General features: G+C 43.5%; 1 protein-coding gene across 2 annotated transcripts in view; it reads left to right on the forward strand.

The window, feature by feature from the left end:
* GPSM2 (G protein signaling modulator 2) overlaps positions 1-12,416 on the forward strand; it is a 466,273-nt gene that overhangs the window by 302,568 nt on the left and 151,289 nt on the right. For both annotated transcript variants that reach the window (XM_086953900.1, XM_086953901.1), the window contains 2 exons: positions 7,955-8,110; positions 11,489-11,597. In XM_086953900.1, coding sequence (XP_086810026.1) covers positions 7,955-8,110; positions 11,489-11,597 — 265 coding nt within the window. The remainder of the gene's footprint in view (positions 1-7,954; positions 8,111-11,488; positions 11,598-12,416) is intronic.

Below are 12,416 nucleotides of genomic sequence, written 5' to 3' on the forward strand. Positions count from 1 at the left end.
CATTCTCAAGATTAGGTGGTATGTTAATAGTTCATGTGTTCTTTCCGGTCCCCGTCCTGGATTGTACAGTGGGATATCTATTCACATTTTTCCCCACTGTCCCGCTCCCCCCCTGCCCCCCCCTACCCCTCCCACCCACCCACCCACCCACCCATCCCTCCCTCTTCTCCCTTGCCTTGTGTTTTTGGCCATCCCTGCTGCCTTTTGCTTCAGATCTATTGGCTCTATGCATTTATAGGTATTTTCTTGGGGTTGCAACTTCTCTTTCTGGTGACGTCGTGTGGTGAGCTATCCTTAAATCTTGTGTTCCGGACTTGTTCTGCTTCACGGTTTTACTTCTGGATGCGGACTTCTGTCCTCTGCCAGGCATTTTTTTCCCCACATCCTTGTCTCCCTTACCGTTGACTTAGCCTTCGCTCATGTTGGGCTGCTTCCAGAGCGCTGCTCTGTCTCACCTGTCAATTTCTATCACATTTTTCATAATTTTTGCACACTGTTCCCATATTCTCAGTTTTTGGTGGTCGCTTCACGTTCTAACGTGGAAAAGTTTCTCTGACGAAAACGGACGTCAGCATGCAGTGAGGAGCATATATGGCTCCGCTGACGTCATATCCGTGGACGACGTCAGGGCGGAGTCTGGTGGCGCCGCCTCCCAGCGCGCAGAGGTGCTGCTGCAGAAAGTTTTCCAGATCCAGTCTGACGCCTGGGGATATTCTAAGTTAATGAATCTGCGGCTAGACTATGTCTATGCCAGATACATCGTTACCGAAGGTAAGTAACTTGTCCGTTATAACCAGAACGTTGTTCTGCCTGATGATGTAGCGCTATGAATGCCAAGAAAGTCATAGGTCCACAAAGTGTGAAGCCTTTACTTCAGTGATGTTTATCGATTCCACTGCCTCCTAGAGATGGATGTTTCAGTCGTTCATCTTGCCTGTTTCTTGTGTAGTGAAAAAAACGTTCTTTTCAGGGGCAATGGGAACAACTGCCTTATTCAATCTTGACAAAAAAGCATAAACCCACAGATTTTGCTGTGCTTGCTTGCTCAGCTATGACAATACTGCTGCCTAGCATTGATCTCTAAATCCCTCGCTACTTGCTCTCATACCACCAGATAAAGGCAGTCGCATTGAAAGATAGCGGCCCTTGCTTCTGTACACTCAAGATCGTGAATGTTAATGCTATTATAAATTGTTCAAACAAGCTACTCCCAGCTTTTCATTCCAGCCCCACCTTTTTATTAACTCAGATCAAAAATATTTTTGGCAGACTACTCAGCAATTTTGCTGCAAGAAGTCAATCTCCTACTGGCAAAATGGCACTGTGAGAAGTGCCATCTTTCTTGCATGGTATGCCCCCACTTTTTGCTGAATTGCTAATGTGCTTTGACTGAGTGTGCCCTGGGCTCCTGCCAATTAGGTGACAAGGGCCTGTGTTCCTTCCCTAAACCTGTGTTGAACTTAAACCCAAATGGCATCTCTGGCCACATGTCAGCCCCTAGTAAATGGTACACCGGGCATTGTGACCAGAGAAGACCCCTAAGGGCCGCAGCACTTACTGTGCCACTCTTAGGGGCCCTGTACCCGGACACGCACACACTGCCTTTGCAGGCTGAGTGTCCTGGTGCAGAACTAAACAAAGATTCGACATGGCACCCATCCCTGTGTGCCATCCCCACAAACACACTGCCCTGGCATACATCAGTCACCCCTCTAGATGGGTGCACTATGCCAGTGGTGAGGGCACAGGTGCATGCGCCCTGTGCCCCTACAGTACCGAGGGCCATTCCTTGGCACTGTAAGTGCAGTGATGCCATTAAGAGTATTTGGTGCTGGGAGGTTGTCATCACGAACTCCACAGCACCATTATGGCAACACTGAAGACTGAGAAGTTTGATATCAAACTTCTCAGCACATTAAACTCACACTGATGCCAGTGTGGGATTTAATGTAAAATGCACTACAGAGGGCATCTTGGAGATGCCCCCTGAAACGTAACCTACAATCAACGTCTGGTCTGAGAGGCAGCCTAGGCTGCCACACACCAGACAAGTTGCTGGACCCCTGGGTAGAGAGCCCTCTGCTCTCCTGGGCCTGCAGCAATGCACATTCTGGGCGAGGTGCTAGGTCTCCTCCCCCAGGATGGGCAGGGGAAGCTTCAAAGGCATGCCGCCTTTGTGAGCTTCTCCAGGCCACTTGCTGTACTCAGCAACTGTCCCCAGCAACTGTCCCCCACCGGTTCTGACCCCCACTCTGGCGGGAAGACAGGCGGGAAACCCTAAGTGAGGAAAGGGAGTGTGCCAGGCACTGCCAACCCCATAGGTGGGGGAGGCGAGGTGAAGCACAACTCCCGGCTCCAGCATCTTGAGGATGGGGAGCCCTGCCCAATCAGAGATAGGCGCCTGCCCCCCTCCCACAGGAGAGGAGCAGGATAGGGGGTGTACTCACCCCAGGACAGGGACCCATTGGTCCCTGCCCTTACCCTACCTGTAACGCCCCAATTTGAGTATATAGGGGCACCCTGAACCTTCCTTCCTCAGATACCGATTTGAAATCAAGAAAGAAGAACAAGAAGGACGACCTGCCGTACAGCTGCTAATAAGAGGACAACACCATCTGACTTGGCCCCAGCCCTACCGTCCTGTTGATCCTTGAACATGCTCTTGTTAAACCCCTGCGTCTCCTGCGGACAGCAACCTCGAAAACCCCGGATTACCTACCTCCCTTGCTCAACTAAAAGACTGGGACTCCCATGAGCAGTGGTTATGCTCAAAAAGCAACACTGCTGGTGCCAGCTAGGACCCGCAAATCCAGCCCACTCTGCACCCGCCGAGCCCGGCCTGTGCCAGAGTGGACAAACACCCTGAGGACTTCCCCCCCCCCGGCGATTGTGACCTGAAATCCAGTGCCCAAGGACCCTCCTCGATGACCCAGATGACGTCTGCAGCCTCACAACCAGGGACCTCTCCAACCCTGACCAGCTGAGGGTAAGATTTCCCGACGTCAAAAGACACCACTGCAGCCCCACGGCCCTTTGTGCCCAACTCCTTGGTGCCTACCTATCCTCCAAGATCGCAACTTACCTCTCGAAGTGTTGGTCGCTCCAGAAGAATCTCCGTCCCCGAGCCTGCAGCTTTTGTTCATCTTCCAAGTCTTCAATTGAATTACATTGAGCGCCCGACGGCTCAAAAGCACCCTGCACCCAGCTGCCCGAGTGCCCCTGACAGTGCAACCTTTGTCCTAATCTACTTCCCCATTTGCCCTGAGCAAGTGAGCAGGAGCCCAGCTCCCACAGCTGTGCAGCCTGCTTGCCAGCAGCCACCAACCAAAGGCCCCCTGCCTCCCATAGGATAACATTAGGCCTAACTGGTAAAATACCATCACTCCGCATTTTTTACTCCGCATACTTTCACTCCTCATACCATTAGTACGCAGGTACCTTTACTCCGCATTTTTTCATACCGCATGCCTTTATATATTATATGCTTTTATCTCGCATGCTTTTATGACGAAAATCATTGTAAAAGCATGATTGGTAAAAGTATATGTTTTAAGGTAAGTATATGGGTTTTTATTTGGGTTCAGGGGTATTTTAAGGGTGGGTTTGGGTTATGGGGTGCAGGGGTATTTAAGGGTTAAGGGGTACAGGGGTATTTTTAGGGTTCAGGGGTAGGTTTGCGTTTTGGGGTACATGGGTATTTTTAGGGTTCAGGGGTAGGTTTGCGTTTTGGGGTACAGGGGTATTTTTAGGGTTCAGGGTAGGTTTGCGTTTTGGGGTACAGGGGTATTTTTAGGGTTCAGGGGTTTTGTGTTTTGGGGTACAGGGGTATTTTTAGGGTTCAGGGGTTGTTTTGGGGAACAGGGGTATTTTTAGGGTTCAGGGGTTGTTTTGGGTTTTGGGGTACAGGTGTATTTTTAGGGTTCAGGGGTTGTTTGGGGTTTTGGGATACAGGGGTATTTTTAGGGTTCAGAGGTTGTTTTGGGTTTTGGGGTACAGGGGTATTTTTAGGGTTCAGGGGTTGTTTTGGGTTTTGGGGTACAGGGGTATTTTTAGGGTTCAGGGGTTGTTTTGGGTTTTGGGGTACAGGGGTATTTTTAGAGTTCAAGGGTTGTTTTGGGTTTTGGGGTACAGGGGTATTTTAGGGTTCAGAGGTTGTTTTGGGTTTTGGGGTACAGGGGTATTTTTAGGGTTCAGGGGTTGTTTTGGGGTTTGGGGTACAGGGGTATTTTTAGAGTTCAGGGTTTGTTTTGGGTTTTGGGGTACAGGGGTATTTTTAGGGTTCAGGGGTTGTTTTGAGTTTTGGGGTACAGGGGTATTTTTAGGGTTCAGGGGTTTTGGGTTTTGGGGTACAGGGGTATTTTTAGAGTTCAGAGGTTGTTTTGGGTTTTGGGGTACAGGGGTATTTTTAGGGTTCAGGGGTTGTTTTGGGGTACAGGGGTATTTTTGGGGTTCAGGGGTAGGTTTGGGTTTTGGGGTACAGGGGTATTTTTAGGGTTCAGGGATTGTTTTGGGTTTTGGGGTACAGGGGTATTTTTGGGGTTCAGGGGTAGGTTTGGGTTTTGGGGTACAGGGGTATTTTTAGGGTTCAGGGATTGTTTTGGGTTTTGGGGTACAGGGGTATTTTTAGAGTTCAGGGGTTGTTTTGGGGTACAGGGGTATTTTTGGGGTTCAGGGGTTGTTTTGGGTTTTGGGGTACAGGTGTATTTTTAGGGTTCAGGGGTTGTTTTGGGTTTTGGGGTACAGGGGTATTTTTAGGGTTCAGGGGTTTTGGGTTTTGGGGTACAGGGGTATTTTTTAGAGTTCAGGGGTTGTTTTGGGTTTTGGGGTACAGGGGTATTTTTAGAGTTCAGAGGTTGTTTTGGGTTTTGGGGTACAGGGGTATTTTTGGGGTTCAGGGGTTGTTTTGGGGTACAGGGGTATTTTTGGGGTTCAGGGGTAGGTTTGGGTTTTGGGGTACAGGGGTATTTTTAGGGTTCAGGGATTGTTTTGGGTTTTGGGGTACAGGGTTTTTTTTGGGGTTCAGGGGTTGTTTTGGGTTTTGGGGTACAGGGGAATTTTTAGGGTTCAGGGGTTGTTTTGGGTTTTGGGGTACAGGGGTATTTTTAGGGTTGTTTGGGGTTTTGGGGTACAGGGGTATTTTTAGGGTTCAGGGGTATGTTTGGGTTTTGGGGTACAGGGGTATTTTTAGGGTTAGGATGGGTTAGTGTTTAAGGGTGCTGGGGTATTTAAAGGGACTAGGGTGGAATTCGTTTTTAGGGTTTATATATATATATATATATATATATATATATATAGTGTGTGTGTGTGTATTATTAATATAGTTCTAAATATAATGTAATTTTAAAGACTTAATTCTTCATTTTATTTAAAAATTATATATATATGTGTGTGGATATATATATATATATATATATATCTTTAAAGATAAAGTACTTTTACAAAGTATATGACTTCACCACACATGCATTTACGTTATAATTGCATGCAGAGTGAAGTCATATGCGTTGTGAAAATTTGCGGAATCATGGCTTGAGGAGTAATGGTTTTTGCGGACTTAAAAATGTGGAGTGATGGTATGCGGGATTTTTTTTTGCGGAATGGAAAGATATATTCGGCCTAACTACCTCTGCACATGGCTGCGCCTGTGCTGCTGAGGGTGTACCAACTTTTCCTACCTGACCCTGGGAGACCCCTGAGTTTATGCCCAGAACCTTAACTCTGCCAGTCGAGTACTTACCCAAAAGTAGATAACTCACTTTTCTTCCATAGTGTAACATTGGCCGATTTCACTTGGAAATTCTTCTAAGTAAGGAGTTTTGAAACTTTAAAATGTTCATCTAAAAGTAGCTGAACAACAAATTATTATCAACAACTGTTATCAGGAGAGAGCCCAGTGCTGCATCTTTTAGCCCAGCACTGACCCTGAAAAGTAATTTTAACCGTACTTACCAGTAACTTGAATTTCCTTCCATAGGAATCCGTTATCTGGTTTTCACCAGAAAAGTTTGTTGATTTTCTAAAAATTACAAGTATTCCTTGAATATCGCCTGTATAACTTAAACGCATTGTTTCAATTGTTTATAGGAGATACATCAGTGCTGGATTCAGGATCCAACACAGAGTAAGAAAAAATAACAATAACATTACTTGCCTGCAAAGTGAATTTCCTCTCATAGGATAACATTGGTGATTCTTTGTGAAAAAGTTTCGAAGTGTCAACTTTTAAAATACAATAATATTCCTTTAAAATCACTACTGTAACCAATAAGCTTTAACATAACTGTTTACAGGAGATGTCCCAGGACTGAATTTAGGATCCAGCCCTGTGGGTAAAAAAGTAACCTATAAAGTAACTAATTGCATTTATCTAGAAATTCAATTGGGCTCAATGTTGCATTGTGTTTGAAATTGTGTTGCCTATTGCAGCAACTGTAACTATTGTAATCAAAAAGTCTATTGCCTATTTGAAAAGTATTTAACTAAAGTAACTCATTCTGAGAAAGTATATTTTGATACCTTGTTGGTTCTAAAATAAAAACAACTATATATTTTGATACAAAACAATAGGCCTAGAGTTCAGTTCTTGAGTGTGAGACCATTTGCTGAATGAGTGTGTACAACAAATGCTTTACACTGTTCTCTGATACTGCCTTACTGCTCAATCAAGCTACCAAACCAGAGTAAGGTTATATCTAACTTTAGCCTTTGCCAAACCTCTGGGGACTGTGGACTCTGTCCACATTGTACCTTACTTTGGTCCAGTATATACAGAGACACTTTCTTACAGGCACCATCTATGAGTTGCTATACTCTTGAGAGGGGCTATGATTGCGATTTGCACTTCTTCCTTTCCTTGTCCCAAAGCAGGAGAGAGGCATCTGGTCTGTTCTGGACCTCCAGCCCATGACTGCCTTTCTGAACAATGAAAATGCTCACTCTGGCCAATATCCACTCTCCTCTGGATCCCAGGGACTAGATGTTGTTTCTGGCCTTGCAGGACATATTTTTCATATACTTGTTCTGCAGTCCCACAGATAGTCCGCGTTGGGGTCCGGACATTTCCTGTAGCCATGCAGTCCTTTGGCCTTAGCTCAGCCCTTTAGGTATTCACAAGTGTGATGGTGGTGGTTGTGGCCTATCTTCAGAAGTGGGGGATACATGTATATGTGTACCTTGACAGCTGGCTGCTGAAGACGTGCTTGCCACTGTCTGGTCCAGACCACCGGACTGCAAACGGGCTCTTGATCTTGTTGGGGATTTCCCTCATTGAGCCGACATTCCATCTGAGTCCCATGCAGAGAATTTCCTTCAAATTACCTGTCCTGGATACTGTAGCCTTTTAGGCCTTTCCAACACCACAAGGAGTCTGGGACATTCAGGATATGATAGTGACATTTCTGGCTGAGCCCTGGGTGTCTGCGAGGATGGTTCTGAGGCTTCTTGATCCCCTGGTCTTGTGCTCCTCATCCTGTATGTCCGGATGGCACATGCAGAACCTGCAGTGGAACCTAGCTGCAGCATAAGTGCTGCATCTCCAACCCTTTCCAAATCTCACAAGAAACGCTTAAGACCTCCTCTGTGGTAGACCAGTGTCAACCGACCTGCGCCTGGCCTCTCCCTTTCCCAGCTACACTTTATGGTTATGAAAGACAAGTCAGTGCTGGGAATGTGCCTGTGTGTGGGGTTATCAGGGACAGATTCAGATCAGAGGACTCTATATCCACTAGAAAGAGTTTTTCTGAAATCAAGTAACTTATTCATTTTTCCATGTTGTTGCAATATTCTATCATTGCGTACGGTGATGTTTTCACTTATGTGCCCCAAAATTCTCTAACTGAAATCCTTTGCTATACTACAGAAGAATACAAATAGCATTTTTGTAGATGTATTAGTCAATTTACTTGGATACACGCATAATTTACATAGTTTTTATTCTATTTTGCTTTTCTTATAGGAAGTCACTGCAGTTGGCTCGGCAACTTAAGGATCGAGCTATGGAAGCTCAAAGTTGTTACAGCCTGGGGAACACTTACACACTGCTTCAAGACTATGAAAATGCTATTGAGTATCATTTGAAACATCTAATGATTGCTCAGGAGCTCAAAGACAGGTAAGAGCCAATTCTGTAATATTAAATATATTTTATTGCAAATACATTTTGAGGGAATTCTGCACATTAACCTTCTTGTACTGTAAGAGAAGTAGTATTACAAATATTTTATTCAAATGCGGTTTAGTCCAGATTTCAAAAACTCATAAGAACAGCCATATTACTATACAAAATACATTATGGCATGATTAAAATAAATTATCATTCAATAATAAAAAAAAACTAAAATATATAATCTTCCCTAAGTTTGCTTTGGACTCATCAGATAACTAGTAGATTTTTTTAGATTTGTTTTTTTAACTGGCTAAATATATAATCAAGATTACAAAGAAGCAGTTCACTAAAATGCACTAATTCCATGATCTAATCTCATTTTAGCAATTCGTTAAAATCGATAAATAATGAGTCCATCAGATCTTGATTACATCACAGTAGCCTTTAACCCCTTCGCTGCGGCGGCTATTCCGCCGCAGCGCTAAGGGGGTGGGGCGGCCGCGCGGCGGTTTCGTGCTTGTGACGGAACCGCTCTCGCGGGTGAGCTATGCTTGCGACGGAACGGTTCCGTCACAGCCCAGCCCGCTCATCAGAATGCTCAGCGCAGGTGCGGAATTCGTGCCGGGCAGGCGCGGCGAGCGGGCCGTGACTGAACCGTTCCATCACCAGCACAGCCCACCCGTGGCTCGTGACGGAACCATAAGTGTGCCGTGTATGCCCAGACATGGGTCCTGGGCTCACTATGCCATTGGATTCTAGTTATCCTTGCTGATGAGGGGTGAAACCCCGAAACCGGTCCTATGATGCTTGTTTTCGGTCCAGGGAGGACCGGGCTTGGCAGCTCGGGCTGGACTGTTCCCATGAGGCACAGGGCCAAGACTGATTTGCATATGCCAGGTCTAAACTATGGTAGCATGGTGAGCAAAAGAATGATGGATTTACCCAGATCTCTTGACTGGGGGTGAATGTTTTGATTTGTTCTGCATTCCTTCCATCAATTGTGTGTCTTTTGCTTTCTCGCAGGAAGTGAAATGTGGCACAAGCCCATTGTCATTGTTGCTAAAGTAGCCCCAAGGAGCTAGTCCCCTTGGAGATGGAAGCTATTTTGGTTGGGGAGTCCATAGTAGAAGATATCAAACTTGCTGCCAATGCTTTACATTTCACCCAGAGTCCAAAAAGTCTTACGAGGCAGAATACAGACCAAAGGAAAACCCCATGGGAGTTGGGTCACAAAGGAAATTGCTTGGTAGACAAATATACGTAAGTGGAGGAATTCGCTGAAACATCATGCAGATGCTTTTGAACAGACCTGTTTGTACATCGGTCAGTACTCAAAATCAGACCACCTCTTGCAAATGCAATCTTTGTACATGAGCGCCCTAATAGAGTAATCAGTGGTTGGTAGTTAGCGTACAAAGAAAAATAGCTGCAGGGTCCACTTGTGCGAGAACTGCTGTCTCCAGTCAAGCTGTAAAGGAAATAATTTTTTTGCATAGATAACACTTGGCTTTGCCATTGCCTGGAAGGGTAGCATGTGGTGTACAAAGTACTATATAAATAAATATAATTAATGTTTGTTTAAATATTGTGTATTATATTTTGCACTGTATTCCACAAGTTATGAAAAATATTTAAACAGCCGCATATTAGTCTCAATATAATGTTTTTCTTAAATTCTGTAATTAATTTTTTAATTTGTCAGTCTTCAAATTAATTGTATTTTGTTTCATACTCAGTGTGTCAATCATAGCATGTCTTTAACTTATAAATAATGCGTACAAACATGATCCTTGCCTTTAAATGTTAACACAGGTATCATAATATTTTACAAGACACTATAAGTAATCTCCATATGGCTGGTTCTAGTTGGAGTCAGAGCCAAAAAAGTTGGTGTAGTGTCTGCATGGCTGCAGAGATTTACATTATTTTAGAAAAAGTTTCAACAGGCAAAATAAATATGCTGAACAAATTTTCAAATCCCCACATTTGCTTTGCTGATGCTTGTGTGTGTGTATTTGTTTTTTCTGTCATCTTGTTGTGTTTAAACTGCATTCCAAACCAACATTACCTTTTCTGTATGCCATTAAGATTCATATTTTGTTGTGATGTGCATGAAAAATAGAAGGGCTTCTATGCCTGGGAAATGCCCTTACTATTGTCGTAAGATTATACACAATTATATTTTTTATTTGACAATTTTTGGGGAAGCAATTTTGCCGCCATGTTTAGACCTTTCCGGAGCAAGACCTATTTGCTTTGCCAGCGCATGGCTCTAGCAGATTGCAGTGTCTGAGTTAGAGTTTTATGAAACAAAGCCTTTAGTCCTTTTGATTGTCAAAAATAGTGTTGCAACACAGGCACAATCCCGCACTTGGATACATTTTTGATTTTACAGTACCTTTTTAGCCTTGTGAAGTTCCTTTGTAAGGTCGCTAAAGGATATGGGACTTAGTAAATTTTCAGTGCCTTTGTGCATCCGGTCTTTAATATGCTTCATCCTTTCCTATAGTGTCTTCCATTTTCGGTGTTTTTTCCCCAACCCGTGGTGTAAAACGTTTTGAGTGGGAAATACAAATTGTAATACATCATAACAATCCGTTAGTAATTTTTGCAATCCGTTCACCGTGGTCATAAGTGGACTTTCCACTTCGACAAACAAATAATGAATGTATTTGTATTGGCTTCACACTGCAAGAAGCCATTAACTCTTTAGATGTATACCCTCTTTTATCTAGTTGATGATGTATTAAAGTATTCCATAATTTCTGCTGTCCTTCAATTAAATCGCACCAGTTAATGTGATAATATTCCCGGAATAGGTGGGGAAGTGAATTGGCTGTGGAGGGTCACTATAATCTTCTGAATTGTTTACAGTTATCGGCAAAATCCACCAGATAACCATCACGTCTAAACATCATATACAGCTACATGTCTAATTTAGATTTTTGTTGCAGTTTAAAAGAAGTGATAAACTGTCGCAGATGCTTTGTCACGGGCGGCCATTGATAGAATATAGTTTGACCAATGGGATATTCTTATTTGTTTTTGCGTTGTCATTGTTAAGTGTGTTAATATCCTACTGTTGAATTTGAAAGGAACCATCATATTAATGTCGAGTGCTTTCAAAATACACAGAGATGGAAAGAATGGGTTCTTCTAGAAAATGCTTGGTGGTTAAAATTAGATTGACCATGGGCCTGTCATCTTGAAAACAAACTTGCAAAAATCTGTCAAATTATTTTATTTGTTCCCCTAGCTTTTTTCTTCAGTTTCCAGAAGTATTGTAGGAGTCCTATTTATCTGTTCTACTTCTTGTTGTGTTGTGCCAAACTCCGCCATTTTTTTGTCTCAAATGAGTTTATTATTCTTTTTTTTTTATTACAGACTTGGTGAAGGCAGAGCATGTTGGAGTTTAGGAAACACCTACACTGCATTAGGAAACCATGATCAAGCAATGCACTTTGCAGAAAAGCACTTGGATATCTCAAGAGAGGTATATGTCCGATAAAACAGTTCAGCATGAAATTTTAAAGCATATAAAAGCTGTGGTATTAATTATATGTCCTTAGCACATGTAATTTGGGAGTGTAATAGATTGCTTCTTCACATTTTATTTTCTTCTATGACAGTTAACTTAATATAGATATATAACCAAATTTAAAAGTGCTCACAGAGACTAAACATCTTCAAATAGTCTCATTGCTAGGTATATGTTTATAAAATGTGAGTTCTACGTTGATCTGACAATGCAATTCCTACTGCACTGTGGTGTTAGTATTCACCTGAATGTTTCCAAGAGATTATCACAAGTCTGCAAAAACAAGAACACTAGCTAAATTGATATGGTTGATTCTTATAATCCTAATTCCCTGACACAGCATCATGTAAACAGGAAGCAAGTAAAAAAAGAATTTAAAAGATGTGACTCTGTGATCTATACAACTCCTTAGGCATTGGATTAAAAAAAGTAGGTGGGATAAAAGGAAATCCAGGAAATGTTAATCAGAAATACACTTCTGGGCAAGATGGCGCCCGCGCAAGTGGATGCGTAAGCTGACCTCTCCACCCACCCCACAGGGAGAGCGATAGAGAAAGCACATTATCGGATCGGATTTAGAGGAGAAAGGGAAAAGAAAACCAGATTAACGGAACGGACATTGAAAGTCACTCACGTTTGTTTTGGCGTGTAAGCAGAGCTGGGAGAGCGCGTTGATGCTGGGCATTTTCTCGGCGTTCGTGGCTCGTTCTCTCCGGTACCGACGTGCTTGGTGGGCGGTCACTTTCGCAGCTGCCGGTGGTTTCCGCAAGCTGA

The sequence above is a fragment of the Lissotriton vulgaris genome, chromosome 1_1, assembly GCF_964263255.1.
Source record: "Lissotriton vulgaris chromosome 1_1, aLisVul1.2, whole genome shotgun sequence".
In the NCBI taxonomy this organism is placed as follows: domain Eukaryota; kingdom Metazoa; phylum Chordata; class Amphibia; order Caudata; family Salamandridae; genus Lissotriton; species Lissotriton vulgaris.